Below are 27,929 nucleotides of genomic sequence, written 5' to 3'. Positions count from 1 at the left end.
GCTTAATCAAGCCTTGTGAAGTCTTAAAGAAGAAGCCTCTGCCCGAGCATTCACACACCATCCATGGTGTTGACACTTACTCTCAGGTGCTCTTCCTCCTTCTTCAGACTCGACCCTAGGTTTCCCGAGGCAGAGTCTCAGGCACCAGATTTTGTAAAATAATTTAATTGAAGGGTACAGCAGCAATGACAGCCCAGGCTGGCTGCCTCTGAAGAGAGGGACCCCAAACAAAGAAATCCCTGGGCAATTACAGCCTTGTGAGCTATATACCCACCCCCTACATGCTCTTCACATGCTGCCCATGAGACTTTTGGTCTGGGGTCTTCTAAGCTGGGGTTGTTCAACCTAGAGAAAAGAGGCTGAGGGGAGACCTTATCGCTCTCTACAACTACCTGAAAGGAGGTTGTAGAGAGGTGGGGGTCTGTCTCTTCTCCCAAGTCACAGGCAATAGGTCATGAGGAAATGGCCTCAAGTTGCGCCAGGGGAGGTTCAGATTGGATATTAGGAAAAAATTTTACACTGAAAGGGTTATTAAGCCTTGGAACGGGCTGCCCGGGGAAGTGGTTGAGGCATCATCCCTGGAGGAATTTAAAAGATGGGTTGACATAGTGCTTAGTGCCATGGTTTAGCAATGGATTTTTATCAGAGTTAGGTTGATAGTTGGACTAGATGATCTTAAAGGTCCCTTCCAACCCAGACAATTCAATGATTTTAGCATCTTATTGGATTCTTTTCCTGTGCCCAGGCAGGCAGGCTCTTATCTTGTTGATTTGCAGTTTCAGCCGAGGGTCAGTGCCTCCTTACCTTGTGGCTTACACATCCTGTGCGCCTGGCCTCGCTGGCAGAATACGGAGAACCGGAGAGTCTCAGACTTGGGAAAACCCCTATCAAAACATGCGTGTGGTATGTACACCTCTCCCACACTAAACGCCTAACCTCAGTGCTGTACCAGCTGCTGGGAGAAATAACTACCACGGCCTAAAGGCTTCAGCACATCCAGCTACTCATGCCCAGCACAGCTAGGTAAAAGCACAAATCACATCGTATTATAAGTAAATTACTATAATTAAAACTTGTTTATTTACGCTAAACGACTAATATCCCTCAACACGCAGATCAGCTTGTTCACACAGACACGGTAACTGGGCCGGCATCGGCGGCAGCCGCGCGTGGCCCCGCGAGCCCCGCCGACCCCCGCCCACTTCTCGATTGGCTCGTTCCTCCGGACTACAAATCCCATAACCGCCCTCGCAGTGGTGAGTGGCACTACAACTCCCGTAGTGCTTTGCGCTGCCTCAGCCGGAGACTGTCCAAAATGGCGGCAGGAGAGGATGAAGGCCAGGCGGCGGAGCCGGAGGCGGCAGCGGAGTCGGAGGCGGCGGTAGAAGAGCCACGGAGCTTCAAGGACCTGGTGAGGCCGGGCCGGGGTCAATTCTGTCCCCGCTGCTCCCTTCCCCGTTCCGCGGGGCACTTTCGTGCCCCCGCCCCGCATGTCGGGCCGGAGGGGAGCTCCTCGCACAGCCGCGTGTGCCAGGCCGTGCCCCACGCCGCCCTGTCGTGCTCGCCCCGTCGCGGCATGGCCCCGGGCTGCAGGCGGCCCCTGGGCCGGCGGAGCCGCCGGTGTGCGGGAAGGAGGCAGACACGTGGGCCGGCCCCGCCGCCGCGGCCATCGGCGTGCGCGGTGCTGTGCCTGGGCTGGAGGTCTGGGGAGTCCGGGCCTCTGCCCCGGTGAGGGTGGCGTTGCTGCTCCGGTCTGTGCATCTCGGCCGGCTGCCTGTATTTCCAGTTGTGTTACCTTGCCCTGGCGTTTTCCTATTTCCGTGCTCGTGGGGCACCCCCAGAAGGGAAGAGAGGCTGCTCTGTGTGTGTAAAGATACTTGTGTAAACTAGGTAAAAAATTACAAGTTTCTTCCGGATGGTGGTCACCTCCAACACTTTTGAACACATCTATGAAGTGGGGATGGAGATGGGGATCACTGTGAGCAGCCTGCCCTTTCATGTAGTTGCACTGAGGTTCTAATGGGGTTTGTCTTGCTAGAGACGAGCTTGGCTCTGTTGCAGCATGTATTTAACTTAACTCTGTGGTTTAATTTAGGTCGTCTTGGTCATGTTTGCTTCCCTTTTCTCTTTTCACTAATGTCCAGGGAGTGACAGATGTCCTGTGTGAAGCTTGTGACCAGTTAGGATGGAAGGTGCCAACAAAGATCCAAGTTGAGGCTATTCCAATGGCTCTCCAAGGTGAGCAGTGTACTTCTCTGATCCTGAGTCTGGGAATGACCCAGTAGCTCTATGGGAATTAATTTTGCTGGGTGAGAAATAAGTGGCAGGAATGAAAGTGTTCTCACTTCATCATTAAAGATCTCTGTCTAGAAATAGTCTGTTCATTCTTGTGTACTTCCCAGGTGGAGGTTGCAATACAGATTTCTTCTGTATCACTGCTTGCGGTTGTAAACTTTCAAATGGGTACAAATAGGGTTTCTTGAGTGTTCACTACTGTTGTGTAGTTCTGACACTCCCTGGTAAATAGGATTATTGTCAATCATTTGAGAAGCTAGTCCACATCGACCACTTTCTTTCTAAAATACACAGGAAACTCCTGATAGATTTAGGACTGTGACTCTTCTGGTAGATACCTATAGTCTGTGTCTGAAATTGGAGATGCCTTGACTAATTACAAAGCTTGTATAATCTGCATTGCTGTGAGCAGGCAGTTCTTTGAAATTAGATTGCTGGAGTGAATAAACCACAGTGACTTTCAGGAAACTTCCTGAAATTACAAAAAAATAAATTACTGATTCAGCAAACAATTCTGCCTCCAGAATATTTGGTTGGTTTGGTTTTAACCACCATGAAGCAGGAACAGAACGTAGTCATAGAATGGGAATAAACTTTCAGTGTCTACTCCGTCCTAGTACTTTTGTCAGACTCTTTTGCTCTACATATAAGACTCTCTTGGAAAAGCAAAAAAACCCCAAACAAAAGTAAAATTGCATTCCTGAGAAGTTGTCTCCAGTTTAAAGCCTGTTAGCAGTGCATTCTTCTCAGGTGTAGCAGTTTAGGAGGTCAGAATGGATTCTGTTGATGAATTCTATCCTGTTGCCTGCACTGGTTTTGGGCAAAGGGCAGGCTATTGTAATCCATGTGAAATGCGAGTTTGGTAGTGCCATTTTGTGGTTGGTGTGACCTAAGTCCCAACCACTGGAGTTGGTCTAGAATACTTACCCAGATAGAAGCAATAGGCTGTAAGTTGACGGACAGATTTGAGAAATAATAAACTCAAGCATTTTTTGAACCTAAAGTTTATATGAAAACCTGTATATTGGCAGGAATTTAACTACAGAATGGAAAGGATTGAGACTGTAATCATTGTACAAATGAAGTTACACTCTCAAAGTGATTCAGAGATGTTCTCAAATTCTTTGGTTTGACCCTTTTTTCCTCTTTACCCTTTGTGTGTCTTTTTTTGTTTTTTAAATCCTTAGGGAACTCTTGTGCTTTATTGCACAGTGCTTTAAAGGCTTCTTTCTCTGGCCTAGATTTTAACAGTTTTTGCCCTCCTTGCTGCTCCTTGCAGGTAGAGATATCATTGGACTGGCAGAAACTGGCTCTGGAAAAACAGGAGCCTTTGCTTTGCCAATTCTTCAAGCGCTGCTGGAGACACCTCAACGATTATTTGCTCTTGTCCTCACACCCACAAGGGAGCTGGCCTTCCAGATCTCAGAGCAGTTTGAAGCTCTTGGATCCTCCATCGGTGTCCACACTAGTAAGTGGCTTTGTGATATTGAAGCAGTTTTCTTGAAAACTGAAGTTTGTTGGCTGTAGATTGCAAAGGAAAAAGTGGGGAGTATTTGTATGGAGGATTGAACAAAAGATGATAAAAGCTTGTGATGCTGGAAGACGGAGATCTGGTGTCGGGTTTGGGAAAGAAAGGCTGTGTGGTTTTCCCTCATGGAGTAGCCTGCAGCTCTTCTGCATTTTATGTCCAAACAGTTCAAGATGGAAGTAGAAGAGAATCTTCTCAATAGTAAGTTTGTGTCCAGTGAAATTGAACAGAGCTCCACTCTGTATAGTGTGATATAGTTTAATCTTTTTTTCAGACTCTCTGTATTGGTTCTTTAGATATTCTCTACAAACATAAAAGCTTTGTGGGTATTATTGGAGCATATGGAGATTTTTGCAGCTGAGTTAAGCTGCAAGGAATAGATAACTGCCTGTAGCTCTTCAACTGTGAGAATAAAATACCCAGGGCCAGTAAGGGCTTCATGGTATGGCTTAAGAGGCCTGGGAAGGTCAGGTGTGCTAAAGTAAAGTGAATTCTAGTAAAGATAAGTAGCCTTTTATTCATACAGAGTTGTTGTGGGTGGCAAGGAGTAGGAGGAAACACTAGGGTGCTGGGGCTGGCTGGTGCTACGCCGAGAGATTCATTATATTCTGTTTGTCCTGCAGCGGTTATCGTGGGTGGAATTGACAACATGTCGCAATCTCTGGCCTTAGCCAAGAAGCCACATGTTATAATTGGTAAGTTAATGTGCTGGGGGTGCGGGGTATGAATATTATGGAGCTACAGTAGTCGATAGAAAGAGTGCCAAAAGGTTTTGTGCATTTGAAGGAGAAGTAAGAGTACATCCTTCATTTGTTTTTGTCCTGAGATCTGAGTACTGGCTTATTAATAACACATCTAAAGTATATGCCAGTAGCCTTGCTGCTACAAGCTCATTCCAAATCATCACACCTATAAATACTTAAAGGGTGGGTGACAAGAAGATGGGGCCAGTCTTTTTTCAGTGGTGCCCAGTGACAGGACCAAGAGGTAATGGGCACAAACTTTAACATAAACTCCATATAAACATGAGGAGGAACTTCTTTCCTTTGAGGACGGTAGAACACTGGAACAGGCTGCCCAGGGAGGTGTTGGAGGCTCTGTCTCTGGAGACATTCAAAACCTGCCTGCACACGTTCCTGTGCAACCTGCTGTAGGTGGACATGCTTTGTCAGGGGGGATGGACTAGAGGATCTCCAGAGGTCCCTTCCAAGCCTGTATCATTCTGTGATTCCTGCTAGACCACCTTTGGCTTGGTTTTTCATTCTCCTCAAGTATTCAAATTGCTGTTGTCATCCTTCTCAGTACAGCTTTTTTACAGTCTGTTTTGTGGGGTTTTTTAGGGGGAGAGGGGGAAGGAAGGCATTGTTCAGGGAGTCTGACTCCATTAGTCTTATTTAAAAACACTCTGAAGATATTCCTATGAAAGAGTCCTTCCCACAAAGCAATCTGCCTTTACTTCTCTTGGGCAAAGAATCCCATTTCTGTAACAGATTATTCTTTTGCCTCTTTAGATCTTTTTCTTTGCTTTCATTCTAAATTTGCCCTCCTGATTTTGGTCGTAGCTACCCCTGGCCGTCTAGTTGACCATCTGGAGAACACAAAGGGCTTCAACTTACGAGCTCTGAAGTTCCTAGTGATGGATGAGGCTGACCGGATCCTTAACATGGATTTTGAGACAGAGGTAGGAATCTGCTAAAAGAAGAGTTTGGGACACCACGTGAGTCCCTTTAAAATTACTTCATACAGTCACATAGTACACACTGAGCTGTTCTGTAGAAACTAATAGCAAATTGTAACTAAGATCTAATAATTGCACAAAAGTCTATGGTGGCAGTAGAATTTAGCAGGGTTCTACAGAGCAGTAGCAAGACAGTAGGAGAGGCATTTTGTCTCTGAAATCTGCTGGTTTCTCTGGAGCACCTGACATTGGCATCGTTGCTGTAGAACATGATCACATGCACATTCTTGGCAGGAACATTTCCTGATATTTGCACTGCTGTTGGACTTCTGGAATTCACGCTGCCTAATTGGCAACGAGCTATCAGCCTGCACCTTCCCTTTAGAAGAGGTGAAATTTGTTCCTGCTGTGAAAATTGCACACATGCATTACTCTCCATTTGGATGATCATTATAATTGGAGGAGGCTTATGTCTTGATCGCTGTTGTATTCAGCATTTCCATTTCCTTTCTAATTTTACAGGTGGATAAGATATTAAAAGTGATTCCTCGAGACAGGAAGACATTCCTGTTTTCTGCTACCATGACCAAGAAGGTAAGAGCAGAGTACTCTGCTTTAGTTCTCCTTCCATCAGGCTGTACCGGAGACTGTATGATACAGGTTTCTACAAGATCTCTGCCATCTAGTACTAACTTACATTGATCTTCCAGGTTCAAAAACTCCAGCGTGCTGCTCTGAAGAATCCTGTTAAATGTGCTGTTTCTTCCAAATACCAGACAGTTGAAAAACTGCAGCAATACTACATTTTCATCCCCTCCAAATTCAAGGTAATGCCACTTCTGTTTCTTCTCTCATCTGATTGTGTCTTGTCTTGCTGCCCAGTATCTCACCATCCTCTCTGGCTTCTACTTGCTCTTTAATGTGGCATATGTGATTATATCTTTTTTTTTTTTCTTCTCTTTCTTCACAGGACAGCTACCTGGTTTATATCTTGAATGAACTAGCTGGGAACTCTTTCATGATATTCTGTAGTACGTGTAACAATACTCAGAGGACTGCTTTACTGCTCCGCAACCTGGGCTTCACTGCCATTCCTCTCCACGGGCAGATGAGTCAGGTATGAGCATACCCCACAGAATGGAGTAGACAGGAAGCCTGTTGCTTGGGAAATGGGCTGCAGCACACTGACACACAACTACCTTGCACAAGTAGCATTTCACAGCTAGTGGACTGGAGTGATCCCTAGAAATTTAACTATTGTATTTAACTATTTTTTTTAACTGATTTTCTTTCAAAAAAGAAATGAGAGAAGTGAGATTTTTGAGTTGTTTCTCCCCCTAGTTCTTCTGTACCAGTGTTTCAACTAGAGCATATTAACCAGAATGAGCGTTATTCTCTCATTCCCTTTTTCTTCTCTCTTCCAGAATAAACGCTTGGGCTCTCTAAACAAGTTCAAGGCAAAGGCGCGTTCTATCCTGCTGGCTACTGATGTTGCAAGCAGAGGTCTGGACATCCCACATGTAGATGTGGTGATAAACTTTGATATTCCTACACACTCTAAGGTAAGCTAGTCTGCGTGCCAGCTGAGGGCTTCTGGTCACCCAGGGGGGTAGTGAAGCTAGAAAAAGGAACAAAGACACCTTTTCTCTGTTCTGCTGACTGGAAGTCTAGTTCACACTTCTGTAGATCTGGTTGGTTGGGTGGCTTCATCTGGATTGTAGAACTGATCCCATAAGTGAAGAGGGGAAGTGAGGGACATTCTGTGTCTTTGTGTGTCTGCTGAGAGTATGTAGAGACCTTCTAGACTTTGAAAATAGTTTTAATGTATTGTTAGTTCCAGGTAGTCGTCTCTGTTCCTGTAATCCAGGTCTGACCACATTTTAAACCAAGTTTAAAAAAAAAAAGTAAAAATTGTCCCATTATATTCAATGAGGGTTTGATCAAGAAAGATGTCTTTAATATGTTTCACCTTCATATCACAGAAGTACAGCATGCTGAAAAAAGTGAGTTACTAATTCTCTCCTTTCTATTGTGTCTGCTGAGAGTATGTAGAGACCTTCTAGACTTTGAAAATAGTTTTAATGTATTGTTAGTTCCAGGTAGTCGTCTCTGTTCCTGTAATCCAGGTCTGACCACATTTTAAACCAAGTTTAAAAAAAAAAAGTAAAAATTGTCCCATTATATTCAATGAGGGTTTGATCAAGAAAGATGTCTTTAATATGTTTCACCTTCATATCACAAAAGTACAGCATGCTGAAAAAAGTGAGTTACTAATTCTCTCCTTTCTATAAAGTATAGTATTATCTTAGGGGTGACTTTGTTTCGCAGCCTAGTTTCAGAAAGCATATATAAAGTATAGTATTATCTTAGGGGTGACTTGTTTCCCAGCCTAGTTTCAGAGACCATGCAATTAACATGCATTTCAGGAATTGCTGTTGTTCCTCATAAAGATCGAATATACTACACATAGCGAACAGAAGAAAATATGGTGGTTGTCTTGATGACACTGCTTTTGCATTTCAGGAATTGCTGTTGTTCCTTATAAAGATCAAATATACTACACATTGCAAACAGAAACACTGCTTTTCACATTGTAAAGGGACAAAAGTTCAAAAAAAAAAAAGTAAAAATGGTGAGGGCAGCAGCTTGAATGACATTGTTACAGTTTTTGTGCTCCTCCCTCTTTTCTAACCATGTCACGAAACGCATCCTTTCTTACGATGCTTCCTTTCTCTGCAGATACTGCATGGAGAAGGGGGTATTTTAATTTCCATAATGCAGTATAAAACCTGGAAAACTGCCTAGAACCATATAAACAGAAGACGTTCCGTAGATCAGACGCTTCCAAATTGTTCTCATTCACCCTCCCTTTCACTGTGCTTGCCAAAATTAAATCTACTTGCCAGAGAGTTTGTCTGGAAGACATGCTATGCAGAGCACTAGATTCTAAGACTAAAAATGCAGACACTGACTCGCTTTAAATACTACTTTTCCAAGGAAGTGGTCGTTGGTTAGCAAAGTCAAGTATTGCAGCTTTTGTCCTGCAGTCCTTAATAATTGGAGGTGGTCTTCTACTTTAGAAAGAGAAGAATTCAAATATTAAATATATGCTTCCATGAGCTAGTATCTTCTCAAGTCCTAATGCCACACACAGTCGTGAGTATTTAATCCTGGCCGTATTTTCTCTCCATTTTTCTGTTCTTTCCTAAAGAAAAATTATGATGGGCTGGTTTCCCATAGCTTCTGTTCTGTGTTTGGTGCATGTAACTTATTGCTTATCAAGAAAATTGTTTTCAGGATTATATCCATCGTGTTGGGAGAACGGCTCGAGCTGGGAGATCTGGCAAATCTATCACCTTCGTCACACAGTAAGTGTTAAAATGTGGCAGACATTCTTCCCAGCTGTGTTTCAGAGCAGAAAACATCTGACCTCATCCTGGGTGAGAAGAAAATATAACTCTATGCAGAGCACTAGATTCTAAGACTAAAAATGCAGACACTGACTCGCTTTAAATACTACCTTTCCAAGGAAGTGGTCGTTGGTTAGCAAAGTCAAGTATTGCAGCTTTTGTCCTGCAGTCCTTAATAATTGGAGGTGGTCTTCTACTTTAGAAAGAGAAGAATTCAAATATTAAATATATGCTTCCATGAGCTAGTATCTTCTCAAGTCCTAATGCCACACACAGTCCTGAGTATTTAATCCTGGCCATATTTTCTCTCCATTTTTCTGTTCTTTCCTAAAGAAAAATTATGATGGGCTGGTTTCCCATAGCTTCTGTTCTGTGTTTGGTGCATGTATCTTATTGCTTATCAAGAAAATTGTTTTCAGGATTATATCCATCGTGTTGGGAGAACGGCTCGAGCTGGGAGATCTGGCAAATCTATCACCTTTGTTACACAGTAAGTGTTAAAATGTGGCAGACATTCTTCCCAGCTGTGTTTCAGAGCAGAAAACATCTGACCTCATCCTTTCATTTTGAGGCACCACTTGGATTTATTTAGCTAAAGTGGAGAGAATTCAAAGTCCAGGGTGAGGAGGAGGAAAGGTCTAAGATAAATTCTAGAAACAGGCACGTAATGAGCAGAACTGTTTATAATTTGATTGTATAATATACATACTTTTTTTGGTAATATATAATGCAGGTTAAGTAAGTGTGGGTTTTTGATAAATACTGAGGTATTTGTCTAAAAAAAAAAAGTCTTTGCCAAATACTTCTGAATGGAGATGAGCTGAATAAATCAGTGAAGCCATCCTGAGCGATGGCATCATTTGGATGCAATTAAGAGTTGCTTGTGAGACCATCAGCACAAGCTAACCATATCTGTGGGCTGGAGATAAGGGCTGATTGTCTATGGGTGGTGACAGCTGAAGGACTCTCAGGAGGCCTGATTCAAGCCGGTGTCTTGGCTTTTCTCAGGTATGATGTAGAGCTGTTCCAGCGCATTGAACACCTGATTGGCAAGAAGCTGCCAGCGTTCCCCATGCAAGAGGAAGAAGTTATGATGCTGACAGAGCGAGTGGCTGAGGCCCAGAGATTTGCTCGGATGGTGGGTGCTGGCTTTTTGTCCCTCTGTACTTGCTGTTGTAGTCTGAATTTCCGCAGGTGCCAGAACTCTTGGTCAATCTTGTGTTTGCATTGCAGGAGCTACGGGAGCAGGGAGAGAAGAAGCGATCTCGGAACGATGACGATGATGACACAGAAGAAGCTATTGGTGTCAGAAATAAGGTGGCAGGTGGTAAAAAGAAGAAGAGGAAAGCCTTCTAGCTCAGTATTTGGACAGACTTTTTTATTTTTCTCTGTATTGTTACATGAGCTCGGCAAAAATGGTCCACCAAGCCATCTCCAGCGGATTGTTTTTTTTCCAGAACTACTTATGAAATTGGGCAGTTCACCTGGAAAACAACTTCCTCTCTTATGCTTCACCAGTTACAGACTGAGCTTGACCCACTGTGGTACCATAAGACCGATTTTTCCTTTCAGAGGCACCAGACTGTCACCTCTGGACCCGAAAGCAGCAGTGGTCTGGCCCTGCTCATTCACAAAGAGGTGCAGTGTGAGTGCAGCCTTTCCCGCTGCAAACTAGTGCTTCTGGGGTCAGGTTAAGTCCCTCAGAAGAAAGAGAGGAAAAAAATTAAGAGGCAACTGAGTTTCCACAGCACAGCTGTGATGCCCTTGCCTTAGTGACCATGTCCATGTGACGTGGAGAACTCCAAATATATTTTGCTTAATTTTAAAGCTATCTGGTTTTTCTGTGTCTTGCCACTTGCTCATTTTGAGTATCGGCTCTGTCACAAGGTTTTCTTCTTAGGTCAGTCTTAGCAATTCAGGCGTGACATGAATATGTCAGCTGAAGGGTGGCCCAGCACAAAGAGAACCTGTTTGGCAGGATTAGGCTATTCCCTGCCTGAAATTCGATTCAAAATCCGTAATGATTGGCAAGCTCAAGGGGAGGTCTGGGTTTTGATGTTTGTTTTTGTGGCTGGTTCTTGTAGTACTTACAAATCAACGCAAGAGGGTGGTATTTACATAAGAAAGCAGTTTATGAGCTGGGTGGTGGAAAAAGGGTATCGCAGAGGCTCACTCTGTGTTCCCCAGTTTATTTCTCTGTCTTAGGCAGAGTTCAGTGCTGTAAATAGAGTCTTGCAAGAATGGAAGTAATGTACTTACCTTCATATCAAATCGGAAGGTTAGTGCTAGTTCCCACTGACAATAAAAATTTTCACACTGGATGTTTCTGCTGGTGGACAGAGGAGGGCAAGAAGCTCCATGATCACTGAACATGAAAATTTAATGTCTGTTGGAACCACTCATAAACTAGATTTTCACCTACATGGCAAACAGTGTTCAAAAGATTATTTTTTAGATCTAAAGGTAAAGCAGAAACTGTTGCTGTAGTCAAGATGAGCACAATGCTTACTTCATAGTGTCAACATAAATCTAATATTCACATTTGCTAGTCAGAATACTTTTATACTTTTTTTTGAGGCAGCACATTTTGCAAAAATTACAAAAAAACCAGCATGATTAAAACTAAGGGGAGCATGTTTTTAAAACAGCTCTGTTGTCTTCATGCGGAACAAACATACTGTCTGGTGTGAGAAGATTGCAAGTGTTCTTATATTGTCCTTTGTTTTTTGTAGCAATTTACTCAAATCTCCCACATATTGACCATCAAGTTTGATAGACCGAAAGTAGCGTAAGATCCATGGCAGATAAGTAAGGGTACAGATCTTGGATATGTTGACTGCTAAGGGTATTTTTATAAAGCAGGAAGAAAGTTTGTGTCTTCTGTGGGTGCTAGTGCAGAGAGGCTGGTTTGGGAAGCCCAGTAACAAGAACAAGTTAATTTTATGGGGCCCTTTGGTAGGGATCCCCCACAGGTGAGAGGAAACAGCCCTAGAATGTACCAGAGAAAAAAATAAAATGAGTGAGCATATGGGTGGAGATGAAAATGCTTGTTCCCCATGGAGCAAGGGAGCTCTGCTCTCATGACTGGTTTTCTGTCCTACCGATACTTGAATAAAAACTCTTACCCTTCACAAGTGGGACAGGGTTTGTCCTGCTATCAGCAAATGAAGATTAAATCCCTCTGAGGCGCCTGGGTCTCTGGAAAACCTTTTAGTGTTATTCCCAGCTATGTGATGGGTGGCATGCAAGTGATGTGAAGGGCAATTTTACTTCTGGAGGAGGTAGGGCATGGTCATTCCTTTCAGAAGTAGTTTGAGGCTTTCTTTAGTAGATTGGTGGAGTCTCTTGCATCTCTGTGTTCTTTCCTTTGTGGAAGGCTGCAACAGCCGAGGGGATCCGTCTTGCCCCTTGCTGGGATCAAAGATTCTCTATCCCTCCTCTGTAGTTGCAGGAGTTACAGTGGAAAAAATTAGAGCTGCCCCTCGTAAAAGGCTGCAGAGCCTCATTGGGAGGAGTGACTCCTAGACAGCTGGCCACCTCCCTTGATGTGGAATGACAAGCTGTAGAAACACTTGGCAGTAGAAAAGCAAAGGTCTCGCCACACCCACATTCTCACTGGTGCCTCACCTGCCACAGGTATGTGCATTCAGTTTCAACTAAAAATATCTCAACAGGTTGGAGGGGCAGGAAATAGTTTCTTATTGTGACTACCCCATGAGGGCTAGGTCAGAGGGTGTTTGTATAACTGAAGTGGAGTAGGGAGTGTCTAAAGATGCGTTTGACCAAAGCAGAACTTGCAGCCAGGCTAAAGCAAAATCTGTAGCTGATCTGATGAAACCTGAAGGGGAAAAGAATGGAGTGAGACCTGTCTATCTGTGGACAGATCAGTAAATACCAGCGCTGGTATGTGTGCGCCTGCATAGTTTTGTACAACAACTGATTCCAGTGTGTTTGTTCAGTCGGGAGGACACTCGAGGGGCAGTTCTGAAGCACACCTCTCCAGTCTTTGCATAGCAGGGAGCTGAAGTGGAGGTTTAACTTCAGCGTGACGTCTGGTAGTATCAGGCTAACACAACCTGTCTTTTTTTTGTGTGTGTGGTTGAAACTCAAGTGAAGTTTCAACAAAAGCTGTGCTTTTGTAAGATGTTTGGTGGGGATGTTTGCAGTTGGAAACAATTCTGTACTTCCCAAGTCCATAATGAGATGATTGTTTATATAGTTGTAATACATATTTTAAATAATGTTTTATAGTATTGATTTTTAATACTGTACAGGTGACTGCCCCAGACAGTAAAGAATGGGGATACAGTGTCTTTCATTTAAGCGTTCTAGAGCTAGTGGAAGCAGAACAATCCTTTGCAGGGGAGGAGCAAAATTAAATACTGATATCAGTGTGAGTAACTGACTTCAAAATAAGATAGCTGCAAAAAGTAGCAGTCCCTGCAACCACACAGTGGTCCAGACCAGCAGCTGCGATGAACTGACCTGTCTGAAATGGATGTGGCCGTCTCAGTTACCCAGTGCCATGCAGCTGCTGCCCAGGGGTGCAAGGGAAGACGTGGGCAGGAGAACACAGCTGGGAACCAGGGTGGGGAATCCAAGAGACTTTTTCAGCGGTGGCAGTCTGAGCCTAAGTCTGCTTAAAATAATCATGAGGAACACAGCACAGGCTGTTCCAAGGACCTGGCAGCTCCACCCACCCCACCCACCTCCCACCCCCCGAAAAAAAAAAAGTAATGATGACCAAGAGGGAGAGTTACTTATGATGAGTTTCCAGCAACACCAGTAACCTGAGCTGAGAAGAGTCTCAGTTCAGGAGGGAACTCTCAGAGTAATCTTGAAGGCCTTAGTTTACAAAGCAGGACTGAAATTAGTAAACATTCCTACTTGAGCCAAGCACTGAAGAAGGAAAATATCCAACATACTTAAAAAAGAACTTGGAAGTACTTAAGAAGGAATGGAACTGATTGCAGGACCTGTGAAAGGCACAGGCATGTGCCAAGCATTTTGATGTTATATAAATATGAAGTTGTGGTTTGCCTGCAGTGGCGTGTAAGGAGCTTCTGTAAACATTCAAGTGAGCAATTAGTTCTTGTAAATGTTGCAGAGCAAATGCTGTAAAAATCCAGCTTTGGTGCCAGAAGTAGTCCATGTAGTCATTCTGAATTCTTCCTGCTCTTGCTTATGCACTTACCAGTAGATTTTGGTGGGGGGAAACTATCACTGTGTAATCATGGAGAATCAGAATATGGGTTTATGACAGAATCCCAAGTTTTGTGGTTAACTGCTGAGATTCATTTTTTGTTTTTAAAGTTACAAGACACTTTCTTAGTTTTCAGATTACTTTTTTTCCTGGTCAGACTATGAAAGCTCCTTCTGAATAACAGTATTCAAAAGGGAGAGATAAGGATGTTTTGTTCCTCTGGCACCTAAGAAATAGGAATGGTTGCTTGCTTTCCCAGGGATGAATACAGCCATGCCTCCAGTGCTGTTACCTCTTACTGTGAGGATCCTTCAGATATGGAATCTTGTAATGATGACAGCAGCACTTTCTCTCTGCTCCCAAAGCCTCCCTAGGACACAGGTACATGCCTTCCTGAGCATGATAATCAAGTATACATTATGTTTCATGGTAGGATGCATGTTGGACTGTGCCAAAGTCATGCCTAGTTGTGCAAGAGGAGACAGTGGCACTGTGCAGTCTTCAGCTGTTGACATTGTAGGTCTTCAGGGAGGGGTGGATGCCCGTGGAGCTTGTTCAGCACTTTTTCAGCATCTAGAAGCCTGAAGCTGTATTTACTACAGGTTAACATAGGGTAATTTTGGGTGCCTGAAGGGAAGATTGCTATTTTTATCTTTGCCTTATCTGCTTGGAAGATCCTCTTCATTGCAGAGATGTACGTGCTGCTCTGTTACCTCTCCCTAAAATAGGGATCGAACTCTGTCAAAAAGTTTCTGCCTTCGTTTGGTGCTTGCTAAAGATTCCTGAGGAAAGGGAAATGCAATGGGGGCTTTCTGTGCAAGAGGGGAAATGTTTTGTCTTCCATTCAAATCCTAGCAAAGGCAGAAAAAGAACCCTGTTGACAGGCCTCTCACAGAGACTATTCTTTCTGTCCATCACTTCCTCCTCCCTATTTGCTATTGTCAAGGAAGGCAGTTTTTTTGGCATGTGTTTGCCATTTGGACTGATTTAAGTCCCCTTTAATCCTCCTCAGGATTTTCACCCACAAACACATCTCTGTGTAAAGAAAGGCAAATAGCAAAACTTGCTCTGCAAGTCATCTGTGTGAGGTAGAGAAGGGTTGCATGATAAGGTTGAATTGCTTGGGTAATGCTGGCTTTCCAGAAGAAAATGATTCCTTTGTGTAGTTTTTCTTGTACATCTGCTCCATCCCATGAACAGGGCTAAAAAATTAAATTTCTTGGCTTCGATGTAGGAAAAAAATCTTTAGTACAATGAGAGTTAGTCACAAAAGTACCTTCCTTCCTGCAGTAGCAATCTAAGGGAGCACAGGATCCAGGGAGCAAGCCTGGGAAACAATGTGTGGAGGCTCATTCAATTTTATTTAAAGCAACAGAAATTAAGGTACCCCAGTCAAGCATGTAATTGGATATACTTGGTCTTCTACTGTCTTTACTGTAGTTCGGTTGAAGGGAATTTATAGCGGGAGATCTGTCCTTGCCAAGCTTCTGTGCTGGATGTATCATCAGCAGGAAAGTAGTACTTTTTCGCCCTCAGTATGTATTCAGAATGATAAATTTGCCATTAGTGAGCAATTTCCTGTTACTGCTGCTCTTGGGCATGCTTACAGGTGTTAAACCTTTATCTTGATGCATGCCAGAGGCGCTCTTTGGTTGTTAAGGACTGGTCTTCTCCAAGCACAATCACCAATATGAAGCAGAGAGCCTAATAGACTCCTTTGACAGAGCCTAGGCACAATTCTGCAGAGCTATGGACTATTTTCCATTGGATACACTCAACTCATGTATGCCTATCTTAGTTTAGGCTCTCTCCACCCATTGGTGAGAATTGCTTTGGTATTAACTAGGAATTGTGGAGTCACCTTTCCAGTTTTCAAAAAAAAGTTTAGATAAAAATGCGAACTTTAAAAAATGCAAACAAAGTATTACCTATGTTCTCCAAAAGACATAACATAGTGGCAAATGTTTATAAAAGATGTATGGAAGAAATGTCAGAAATAAATTTGCTGGTCAGCTCTTTCTAAAATCAAATTTAGTGATAGTCTTGCTTCTGCCTGCGTTCAGCTGGCTGGCACCAGGCTGAATTTGTTAGATAGCCCTTCCTTGCAAAGCATGCTAGTGTTTTCTGACTCTTCAGTTCTTCCAAGGCTCCCACTTGGAGATGACTTCTTTTACTTCAACTATGCTGCCTCTGTCTAGTTCAGAAGATGACATTCTGAAGATCCATCTCTGAATGCCAGGCTACCTCCCCTCTTTGCAAATGCCAGTGCTGCTCTCACAGGTCAGATGCTGCCACTTGGCCTGGCTGCTGAACAGCTCTTTGTGATTGGTGAGGAATCTCCCTCTCCATCAGGGTGCGTTAAGCTGACAGAAGGGGAATTGCTGGGCTTGCTGTCACTGGTCTTGGTCTTGTGTTTGCATGGACAGTTTGTGAGTGTGTGGCTGCTATGTTCCTTTGAAAATCCTATAGCAGATAGTTGTGGCTCTCTTGAATTCAGTAGAAGCAGCAGATGTAGAGGAAAATGTGGCTAGTGCAGGGACCTGTTGGCTTCTGTTGTTGATAAAGCTGCAATGGGAAGACAGCTTGCTGGATGGCATAGTATCAATGAAATCTTTGCTGAGTGTCTTTATCTCTGTATCTTACACACATAGCAAGTAACACTTTCTTTTTTTTCCTTTTTTTTAAACACAACAAGCCCTTTGGAAAACTAATTGCTCTGTTCTTTCCTGGAAAGGGAGAGCCCCTGAAACAGCAGTGTTTGCTTGTCCTGTGCCAAGCAGGAGACACAGATAAAAACTTTGGGAGCTCTCCTCCTTTGCCATGTTCTTTAGCCTCTCCTGCTTGGGTGGGGGCAGCCTCCTGGTGGAAGTGCTCAGCTTTGCTAGCCATGTCAGCCCTTTGCTTCTCTGATCACCTGACAGCTACAGGACCATGTGTTACCAGTTTACCCAGGTAGCACAGAAAATGGACGGGGAGATGCTTTTCTGCCGCAAAGAGCTTGTGGGTTAATATCCAAAAATAGGCTGAGGTCTGTGGAAAGGACTGTGCAGTAGTTATTGACATGTGAAGATCTAGGGATAAAGAGGAGGACTGGGGTGGGGGGGAAGTCTGTTCTTTATAGCTGTATGATGAGTTGCATGGTGGGGAAAAACCTTCGACAAGTAGAGATCTGGATGACCTTGCCTTGAAGTGGTGTCTGTCATCTGGACACGTAGTATTCAGATGTATCCTTGGCCTGTGCAGTGGCAAGGAAAAATATGTAAACTTCTGCCTGCTTTGTTAAAGTAATGCAACTCTGCACCAGAAGCCAAGCTGAGCCTTAAAATGAATCCTGGATAGAAGGAAAGAGCTTGTGAGCTTGTGCACTGCACTGGGTCCTGCTTCAGCTGGAAGGCTTTTCTCTGTGACTGAAGTGGGCAATGGGCTGGGCGCTGTGGCTGAAGCCAGGGCTGCCTGACACACAAGGCTGTACTGGTGCACCAGAGCAGGTTATCCTGCCTTCTCAGCACATCAGCAAAATCTCGCTGCCCAGATAGGCAGAGTTTGCATTTTTCTGCTCTCCTGCACTGTCTGCAGGATTGCATCATTACCCAGTTCATCATTTGGTCAGATAAAGCTGACCAAGGGACGCCACTAACCCTTGGAAACATTCAGGTGAGGAAGACCTTAGGGTGGTGGTGCCTGCAGGGGCATGCAGCTGGGGAGCCACCTCTCCTGTGGCAGAGGGAGAGGGAATCTCCCTGCGTGGCCTGGGGTAGGGGAGCCCCTCCACCCACAAGTGCCTGGGGGCAGCCTGCCTTTAAGCCTCTCTGCGTGGACTGACTTATTCCTTTGGAAGCATCATCCAAGGCCTCCATTCACATAACTAACTGGCAACCCTGTGCTTTGCTCCTGCGCCTGGCACAGGCCTGCTGAGATCTGCTGAGATCTTCCCTGAGCAAGACTTCCTTGCGCTCAGCATGGCCCAGAATGTGTTGCATTCTTAAGCTTCTATTTTTTGGTGCTTTTTCTGGGGGGGGACTTCCCATCATCTCCCCCCACCTTCAGACGTTGCTACATGTCTTGAGTCCCTACCTTCACCAAGGTCTCATGCATGCATCCCCCTTTCTGAGTACCTTCTGCACTCTCCCCTGCTCACTTTTTCCCAGCCTTGCCCTACCAAACAGCCTGCAACCAGGTCCCTAAACTGCCCCCAGGCTGGTTCTTGGCTTTGCTGTTCATGCTGCACTGCAGTGTGGTCCTACAGGCTCTTCTCCCCACTGATGGACAGGTGCCTGCCCAAGCTGATTGCTTCCAGTGCTGCTTGCCTTGCATTTTTCAGGATGCCTCAGCAGTTCCTATATGGCTCTCACCATCTTGATAGTGTTTTAGGAGACACCTCTTTGCTTTGAAGTCTCTTGCCAGAAGAAGCTACTACAGCCCCTGTGCAAGTAGAAGGAGGTCCTTCCGTTGCACACCTGCAGGCGTATCACAGCTCAGCCATTCAGGGCCAGACCAGGATCTGTGTTCACAGATGCTCTTACAAGATACAAAGCAATGAGGTAAATGATGGAAAGCAATGGAGATCCTGCTGGGGTCTCGGGGGCAAGCTTCTTGTTGCTTAATAGTGTAGGACTGCTTGTTAGGAAGAGATGGTTCGTTTCTATTCAACAGCTTCTTTAAACTCAATTAATTGTATTAGTCTTAAATCCTTTTGATGAGTAAACAGAAGGGTGGTTAGAATTAGGGCAAACCTATCAAAATTTTGTGGTGTCCTGGAAGGTCAGGATAAATCCTAACCAGTAACAGACTCAACAGTGTCATTCCTCTGCTTGATGATTATAAATGAGTAGTTAGGAAAGTCAGATTTCAATTGGCCAGCAGAGGTTTTAACCACGTGTACATGTCGATTAACCACTCCGGATATTGGGGATTATCAACTGTTATGTAATAGCAGACACATTTTTTAAACTGGAACAGGACTGCAACAGATGCTGTGTTTGCTAAAGAAGCCAGACTGTCATGCAATACATCCAGAACGTGGTTTGTTTGGCAGTGACGTACATGGATTGCCGCTCTGCTTTTGCCTCTAGTAAAACCACACTCTGATCAGACAGGTGAATCATTACAGGTTGGGTTTAGTTCTTATTTGGGTTGTCAGGTAAAAAGTGAAGTTGGTTTAGTTCAGTTCCAGTTCAACACAGCTTCAGAGCTACTGTGTGAGTTCAGTTCTGGCTGAGGAAAAGCTAACCCCATGTGAAGTAAGATTTCATGGTAACTTAACCCCTATGTACATCACGGCCCTGTAACTTAATAAAGCCCTTGGGGTCAGCAATAATACTGCTCAAATCTATAGTGTATATGGGATCTCTTCATTTACATACAGCATAGGCTTTTGTTTCTTTTTTTCCCCAAGAATATAACTTATCTCACACATGATGGGATGTGTTGTGCACCAGGGAGAAGATCAGAGCCAAAATTTATAGTGATTACTTTTGTCTTTTAAAATGTAAGCACAAAGGCAATGAATTTTCTGCCTGGTTAAATGAACTTCCCCGCGGGTCCTGGAGATGCAGTATTGCACACTTGCTGAAATTTAGCAGCACTGTCTGGTGACCAGCAGCTGCTAGGTTCTACCCTGGGGTAAGGTCTCATCTGCAGCCAGGGATTCCTGGAAAAAGCACTTTACAGCCTTTTCAGGAGAGCTGCTCGTGTGCCAGTTGGTATTTCATTACTGCAAGCAAATGTCTGTTATGGTAGTTTGTTAATAATGAACAAAGAAGGTATTGTTGGGCAATACAACAACCCTGGAAGAGGAGAAGAACATTCCATGGGGAGGCTGAAGCTTCCCTTTGCCATATCATGCAAGATATGGCATGATATGGCATGCATCACCAAGAGCAGTCCCTCATTTCTGATGCTTCCCTGAATTGCTTGTGCCATTAGCTGAAGCTGTGTTTGCATTTCTGAAGAGGTTAATTGGCAAATAAACTTCCACTAAACCTTTCCCTGGGGAACGGCTGTCACTTAGGGGGTGTCACTTTTGGTTACCAAGCAAAACAGTGGCCGTTTTGCTCTAGGCTGCTGGCTCTAGAGAGCAGCAGGAAGCCCGTGGCTCGTCCTTTCCACCCAGGGGCCAGTTAAATGGGAGGAAAGGAGTACAGCAGGGCCAGAAAGGGGGTCCTTAGGTTGAGATGACTGGTCCAAATTGAAGTACATGCTCTCTTTCTCTTGTAAATCTCCTTCCTTACAGGCAAGTCCTCTTCATTTGGCTACTAACAATGGCTGCACACTGATGTTCTTCCCGCTGGCTTAGGGGAGCTCCTGGGTTATCAAGAAGGTTGGAAGAAAAATAATCAAGGCCAGAGATTTGGCAGTCGGCTGTATTTTCTGTCTAGTTCAGATCTCACCTCCTCGTAGCCCCAAGCACAGCATCCAGGCTGGAAGTTCCTGGAGTACAGAAGTTTCTACTTCAGATTCAACAGTGTAATGCTCTTTTCTAACCCAACCCAGCATTGCTGCTTGTTTAGATCTATGCAAACACGGTAAGTTTACAGTATCTTCAGTGACCATCAAGTGGGATGGCACATTCCCACAACCTTATCTGAAATCAGGAGAGGAGTTAAATGAAGGCGTGAGGTAAAACAGAGACAGTATCCCAGCAGCAGATCAAGATACACTTTGATTCCTGCCAGCTGCTCTGAATCATTCCTGAAAATTTCGGTTTGAACTTTCTATGGAATGATGGATTTTTGGTTAGAGTGAGGAAGGCTCTGTACACACAGGCTCTGTTCATCTGTATATGTGCAACTGTGTATTTACAGCTGCTTATCTGAAGTGGTTGGTTTTTTCTTTGCATTTATCAGAAGACTTAAAACAGTAAGAGTAGGAATTTTATGGACAGACTGCATTTTCCAGTCAACTCACCTTTTGAGATTTCCATCCTTTATCACGATAAAATTAAAAGGAGAATAATGAAATGGATTACATTAGGGCCTTAACTTCATTTTTCAAGTACTTAATCTCTCTGGCTAGGATTCAAATCCATGGCCTTGAGTGCTCCATCTTTACAAAGTGCAGCCACTGAACTAGGTGGCGTTTAGAGAGTGCAGATCGTGCAAATCTGGCTTCATAAAGCAAACAGGAGTCCTATCGCAGTGCAGCACGTGCTAAACATCCTGCAGTGAATTTCCTATGGAAAACCATTTTCAGTGGTGCTCCTGGTGTAGGATTTCCCTCTTTCTCTCAACCTGCCTGGCTACCGCTTTCACCACCATCACCCTCGCCCTTTGCAAGCCCTGCATTTTTATCTGAGTTTAATAGATATTGCAGCAACAGAGGTGCAAGGGTGGGAGGCTGGGTGCGGCCGGGCTGTTGTGCCTGAGTATGTGTGCTTGTGTGTGGTTGTGTGCCCACTGAGATTGGGTAGAAACTGCAAAGTGAGGCATCGTTTTACAGAGGCTGGTGCAGGAATGCTATCGGGCCTCCTAAACACACCCACTGAAATTTCTGCCTTAGTTAAGCAGGTGGAACAGAGCACTGTTCCCCCCTCCTTTTCCTTAAGTGCAGCCTCCTGAATGTGTATCGTTATGTCATAGGTCTTTATGCTGCTTAACTACCAGATGCAGCAGGCACACACCAGATGAGCAGTGCTATGTCCCTTAGGGAGCTTAATGCCACTGGTGATACCAGGAGGTTGGATCTCATAAAGCATCAGTTGTGATTAGCAGGTAGGACAGGACAAAATGTTGGTGCAACTGCTGATGACTCCTGGCAAATACTGCACCGGGAGAACCATTTAAGAAAAGATTTCAGCAGTAGGAGTGAAGAGCTGAACTGCAGTACTGGGCCTCTAGAGAGGTGGTACCTGGGGATACTTATGTGCCTGTGTTGTCTTCAAAGTTAGAAGAGCAACCTACTCATATTAATGTACAGCAAGATGGAAGAAGTGGTGGAAGTGCCTACAAGTATCTCAAGGGAGGGTTGAAGGAGGAGGGAGCCAGACTCTTTTCAGTGGTTCCCACCGAGAGGACGAGGGGCAACGGGCACAAGTTGGAACATAAGAGGTTCCACTCAAATATGAGGAGAAACTTCTTCACGGTGAGGGTGACGGAACCCTGGAACAGGCTGCCCAGGGAGGTTGTGGAGAAGAGAAGGCTGAGGGGAGACCTTATAAATGCCTACAAGTATCTCAAGGGAGGGTTGAAGGAGGAGGGAGCCAGACTCTTTTCAGTGGTTCCCACCGAGAGGACGAGGGGCAACGGGCACAAGTTGGAACATAAGAGGTTCCACTCAAATATGAGGAGAAACTTCTTCACGGTGAGGGTGACGGAACCCTGGAACAGGCTGCCCAGGGAGGTTGTGGAGTCCCCTTCTTTGGAGATTTTCAAAACCTGCCTGGATGCAGTCCTGAGTAACATGCTCTAGCTCTGGGCAATCCTGCTTCAGCAGGGGAGTTGGACTAGATGATCTCTATGGTCCCTTCCAACTCTAGAAATTCAGTGAAAATTCAGTGAAATTCAGTGAAGGAGGCCTGCATGCCTTGTCTTGTGCCCAGTGAAAGGAAGGTGCCCAGCAGTGTGCTGGCCTTTTAAATGGAGGATAGGATACAAGGTCTGTTGCCCAGCCAGCTCCATAACTTCCACCCAGCATGAGGGTCCTGGGCTACCGCCTGCACTCCCCCTGTGATGGTGAGACCCACTGCCACCTGTGCATGGCTGAGGAGCACCAGACATGCCATCTACCTGTGCTAGAAACCAAGTGCTTCCAGGTTGCTACTGTCTGCAGAGCAATTCCCCTGGATCCTGGGTTGCTAAAGGGAGGGGAGTCTTCAGGATTTGAGTGAAAGCATGGCCCTGGCCCTAGCCCTACCCTGATGAAATGCACATTCTGTTTTTTTCCTATCCCATCTCTCTGAGCATTTGCAAGGCTGCATTGGCTTTTTTGGTGCACACATGCTGAGCTGGAGGACTGCAGTGTGGGCTGAGCTAGGGCTTCCCTCATGGTTACTGACGTATGAGCGCTTGAGCTGCCCTGAGAGGCATCTGAGGAGTTTTGTGGTCATGTATAATCACAGACAAGTAACAAACTTTACCTAGTGTGAACTAGCAAGCAGAACTGAGGCGTTGGCTTTATAAACCATTTATATGTATAGTCTGGGAACTATTACTCACTGTCATTTTTGCCAGCTCAGCACTGACATGGCACTTCCAGCAGTCGCCATCTCAAGACTAGAGGAATGCAGATGGTCTCCCCTCAAATCACAGGGACCCACAGACTGTAATGCCCATGGCTGTGTCTGTGGAGCAGGCTGATGCTAGAAGCCCCTGCCTTCATTTGCCTGAGCTTTACCACCAAGCACCAGACACCCCAGAAGATGAAATTGTACAGAAGAGAAGCTCCTTCTCCCAGGGCTGCACTAAGACACTCCTCATCAGGGCTAGCACCTAAGCCTTGGGTGTTATTGTGTTCCTTGATTACATTTCCCTGAAGCCTGAGTGGGGTTGCCAGGGACCTACATGGCTCCTCAGCAGCTCTCCAGCTCCAAGAGGTGACAGTGGGATTTGTGGCACCCAGATATCAAGAACTTCCTGCCCTGGGGGCCTGCTCTAAACTGCAAGAAAATGTTAAGGAGCAACAACAGCCTGGGAATTCAATTACTTGACCTTACCTTACAATTGTTCCTTATATTTTACTCCCTTGCCACCCATTTCCTTCAAGAAAAATCAGTGTTGATTAATGATTAGCCTTGGTTGGGTAACACATGCCAACCAAAACTGCTGGGTGATCCCAGGTCATGACTCTGCAGTCAATACCGGATTTGTACACAGCCATATCACTCAATAGGATGTGTCTGATTAAGATTAAACATGTAAATACAGTTGCATTTTTGATAATTTAGCCGGGACAGACAATACTGAGTCTATGCCAGCATTTATGGTGGCTGTGTGGGGACACGGATCTGTACCAGTATGAAGCTTGTTCATAAAAATAAAACAAAATCCATCAACACTTTTTTTTTTCTTTTTTTTTCTGTTGAAGTCTAAAAGGGAGGAGTGATTTATGTTGGATCTCAGCTTTGCTTTATGTCACTGCCGTGGTGTTTGATCCAGGAGCAGTAAAGCAGAATTTTCTGTATCGTTGAGCAGGGGGTTTTTGTGTGCAACCTTGATTCCCAGGAATGCTTCTTGCATGGAACTAGTCCTCTGCAGAGCCTCTTACCTAAGGTGCTGCTGGCAGGAGAAATCAGCCTCAGACTCCAGAGCAGGATGGCTCTCTCAGAACATCTATTGTCAACAGCAATCCATGTGAGAGAGGGCCTAATCCTCTCTTAGCGAGAATCTCAGCCACTCATCTCAACCCCATGGTGTGGAGCGGAAAAAGGAGGGAAAAGGGAAAACTACTCCAGGCACAGTGGGAAAGGGATACTGAGGGGAACACCATGAGGTGCCAAGCAAGGGTACCAAAGCAAGAACTGGCACACGAGGAAAGCAAAGGCTGAGTCCTCCTGGAGTGCTTTGCTGAGAGGCTGCTGTCAGGCTCCACCAGCTGAAGATGAAGCCAGACATCTCCTCCCCCCTAAATGATTTCCCCAGCCTTGGGATCAGCTCCTCTGTGAGAGAGAAAATGCAAGTTCTCATAGATCTCCCTTAGCTTATCTTCCTTTCTAGGGGTATCGGGCAACATCCTCACCAGTTGGTATGTTTTCAGATCTCGTTTCCTGAAAGTCATGCACTTCTCCCCAAATGTGTGTCTACACTCATTCATATTAGTGCAACTTTCTGCTTTGGGAACACATCAGCACAAAAGGCGATGAGGTTAATGCCATAGGGAGGACTGGAGCCTTCTTAGCTGCTCTGGTAAGCGGGTAGGCACAGGATACCTCCAGGAAACTGCATCAGTTGTCGTGAATTAAATTTTTATCAGCATACTGTTGGAAGTCCTAAAGGAGGTGATAAATCTAATTCTTTTTTTTTAACTTGCTCACAGCTCCTGAAGAGCACTAGTTCTCTCGTATGAAGAGGCTCTTCCTAGCCAAAGTGATCACAGCCACGGGTGCTCTGCCTGTTTTTGCTCCAGCTTCCACACTTGCAGAGTATGAAAGACAGTGTGACACCTGCCCCCGTGGGACAGGAGCAAGTCTAAGGCATGAACTCGGCACAGTTTCAGCAGGTACTCCAGGAGCCACCCCTCAGTTTCCAGGTAGTAGGCAGGCTGTGCAAATTGCACAAAGAAGTGATCCTGTTTGCAGCACGGCAGAGCATTATGTTCCTAGTGGAGGGCCAGGCACCCCATTTCCATTATAATTCTAGAAGCAGTGTCTTCTCACCAATTAGGGATACTCTGACAGATAATTCACATGTTTGGAAGTCTCTGTTTATAGGATCTACTCAGTAGCACCAACTTCAGTATTTTAACAAGTCTCCTTGCCCTTTTCTTGCCCAAATCTCTCTCCTTCACTGTAAATGAATGCCCTGTACCAGGAATCCGGCCATTTAGGAGCCAGGAAGAGAATGGCATTGGCCAAAACCTACTCATTTAAAGAAGGAAGCTTCTTTGAGAGAAGGCAGTGACCAACAGTCCCTGGCAAAGCAGCACATCACTGTTCCATACTGGAAATGTTTATTTCGTTCCTGAGAATGGAAATAGCAGGGAGCACAGCATGCAGTTTGGAAGAGCGTATGGCTTCAGAGACAAATAACAGCACTGAAGGACACCACTATGAGTTTCTTTTGCAATTTTTTTAGAAAACATTTGCTTTTTGGTGCCACACTTTTCATTTCCAAAGGAAAAGGATGTGACTCTTAGATCGGGGGTTGGGTAATCCTTGGATATATGCTTTCAGAGCCAGAGCAGAGGGGATTCACAGGGAAAAAGGGAAAAAAACACTGTTATGTTGAGGTGCCACATGTGCCTTTCCAAAAATGTCACCCCCTGCCCTTATCTTCTTCCCTGTCTAAGGCAGAGGTGCTTCGAGCTAGCTGTCTGAAAGGAAGACCGGCCACCTTGGTGCCAGGCTGTTTCCAAGGGTGTCATAATGTTTATACCTGAACTGATTTAAAGATGAAGGAAATGGACGGGGCAGAGCAGGGTGGAGGCTGTTGTAATGTTAGCTCAGTATGACTGCGATAAGTGCTGCCAGGGGGGATTTTTTTCAGGGAGAGAGGCTGTTCTTGTGTTGTCAATGTACTGCACAGGTAGCTAAGCAGGAGGAATGGCACAAGCATATTTACGATGCAGCCGATATCAGTGACCAAAAATAAACATGTTATTTAGACACATTCCAGAGCGCCAAGCACCGTTTCTCCCCAGGCATCTACTTGCTTTATTAGTTGGCTTAATGAAAGATACTAACTCAGTCCCTGAACTTCTCAGACGTGGTCTCTCCCCCCGACCTGGCTGAGCCAAGAGGGGCTGCAGTGCTCTGCCCTTTGCTGGCAGCTCAGCCCTGTGACACTGAAGCCAGTGGAGCAGGGTGGGCAGCACTAAGCATCGCCACCCCACGGGAGGGAGCAGGGCCAGGCAACGCCAGCAGTGAGAAGGGGAAAGAGCGGAGCTGACACAAAGAAATATCCCAGCCCTCCTCTCCACCTGGTCCTGCTGTCCTACGACTGGAAGGGGAGGTGTGGATGCCTACTACCTGAAGGGATCAGATCCTGCTCCTATCCCTGCCTCTCCTGTCAGCCACAGCCACTGCTCCTTCCCATTTACCAGCATTGGCTTGCTTCTCCGGGGTTCAGTATAGCCAAAGCAAGCTGGTTTGCTACCAACAGGCTCCCACCCAAAGGAACTTCCATCCTTACCAATATTTTGCTACTGGATTGTTTTGAAATGATTTTGGAGACTTGCTATGTATTTCAGTTTACAAGTGTAAAGATCTGTATCTAAATTCATTATCTTGTCTCCCTTCACTTCTCTTGGAGAGAAAGAGATACTCTCAGGTATGATTTGGTTTTTCGTGAAGCAGGTCAACTGAAACTCCCCTGGAAGTGACTCTTCCCACCAACTATAGTGGGAATCTGAATGACTGTCTCTGATCAAGAAGTCTGCTCTGTAGACACCTAGGAGTTAATTTAATTGCCCACAGAATGGTGCCTAGGAGCATTTGAGGTCACCTGGGTTATTCAGTGTGAGCTGGTGTTTCAGAAGCTCCCACAGCTCTTGTATCCCATATAATGCCATCCCAGTGCCGGTGGCTAACTTACAGGTGACTGAGCTACAGTACCTTCAATGGACTATTTGTCTATGCTGATGCACCAGAATTAAGTCCATATGGTGGACATCTACATCTACCACTTATAAGCTGGGCATCTCAAATGACGCTGTATGCCCATGTGCAAGCAATTAAGGTAAGGCCCCGGGCAACCCAGCAGACCACACCTAGGACCATTTCAGTGTACACAGAAATAGACACCCGCGTCCAATCAGCTGGGCTAGTCCTTTGGCTGTTTGGGAGCTGAGACACCTAGTTCACATTTAGGTAATAACCACCTAAAATCTAAATATAGGTGCCTTTATCTCCAAGTTGCATCCCATCCCTAAAGCAAGGTGACAGTCACCTCATCTTTCTGGTGTGACCATTGTGCAGTTTGTACTCGCCCATGTAGCCCAGCAATGCTTCTCCATCCTCCTTGGCACAGCATGAGGGTCATGGGCACCATTTCTCAGGCTACCTACCATGAGTCAGCAGGACTTGGGATGTTCTTTTCAAACATAGTCCCATTTATAAGCCCTTTGAAAGTACAGGGTGTGTTTGATGACTGACTCTCAAGGATTTCTCAGGCATTCTGTAAAATGTCAGTGTTACTCTTCTTATCTTTTCTTCTCCCCCCCCCC

General features: G+C 45.1%; 1 protein-coding gene across 1 annotated transcript; it reads left to right on the top strand.

The window, feature by feature from the left end:
- The first annotated feature begins 1,304 nt into the window (after positions 1-1,304).
- DDX47 (DEAD (Asp-Glu-Ala-Asp) box polypeptide 47) lies at positions 1,305-11,337 on the top strand. Its single transcript, XM_014964086.1, has 12 exons — positions 1,305-1,411; positions 2,145-2,238; positions 3,575-3,763; positions 4,447-4,518; positions 5,386-5,504; positions 6,024-6,095; positions 6,212-6,328; positions 6,472-6,618; positions 6,926-7,063; positions 8,799-8,869; positions 9,920-10,049; positions 10,145-11,337. The coding sequence occupies exons 1-12, from the start codon at positions 1,316-1,318 to the stop codon at positions 10,265-10,267; spliced, it is 1,368 nt and encodes a 455-aa protein (XP_014819572.1). The 5' UTR covers positions 1,305-1,315; the 3' UTR covers positions 10,268-11,337.
- The last annotated feature ends 16,592 nt before the right edge of the window (positions 11,338-27,929 follow it).

This window comes from Calidris pugnax, unplaced genomic scaffold (genome assembly GCF_001431845.1).
Source record: "Calidris pugnax isolate Ruff unplaced genomic scaffold, ASM143184v1 scaffold44, whole genome shotgun sequence".
NCBI classification, from domain to species: domain Eukaryota; kingdom Metazoa; phylum Chordata; class Aves; order Charadriiformes; family Scolopacidae; genus Calidris; species Calidris pugnax.
The sequence above is the reverse complement of the archived record's forward strand: the minus strand, read 5'-3'. Positions and strand labels throughout refer to the sequence as shown.

Excerpts from the sequence above, each read along its gene's own strand:
- DDX47 (XM_014964086.1), top strand. The coding sequence starts at position 1,316 with ATGGCGGCAGGAGAGGATGAAGGCCAGGCGGCGGAGCCGGAGGCGGCA. Across the intron at positions 3,764-4,446 it reads CTCCATCGGTGTCCACACTA|CGGTTATCGTGGGTGGAATT; the intron begins GTAAGTGGCTTT and ends TTTGTCCTGCAG. Across the intron at positions 5,505-6,023 it reads ACATGGATTTTGAGACAGAG|GTGGATAAGATATTAAAAGT; the intron begins GTAGGAATCTGC and ends CTAATTTTACAG.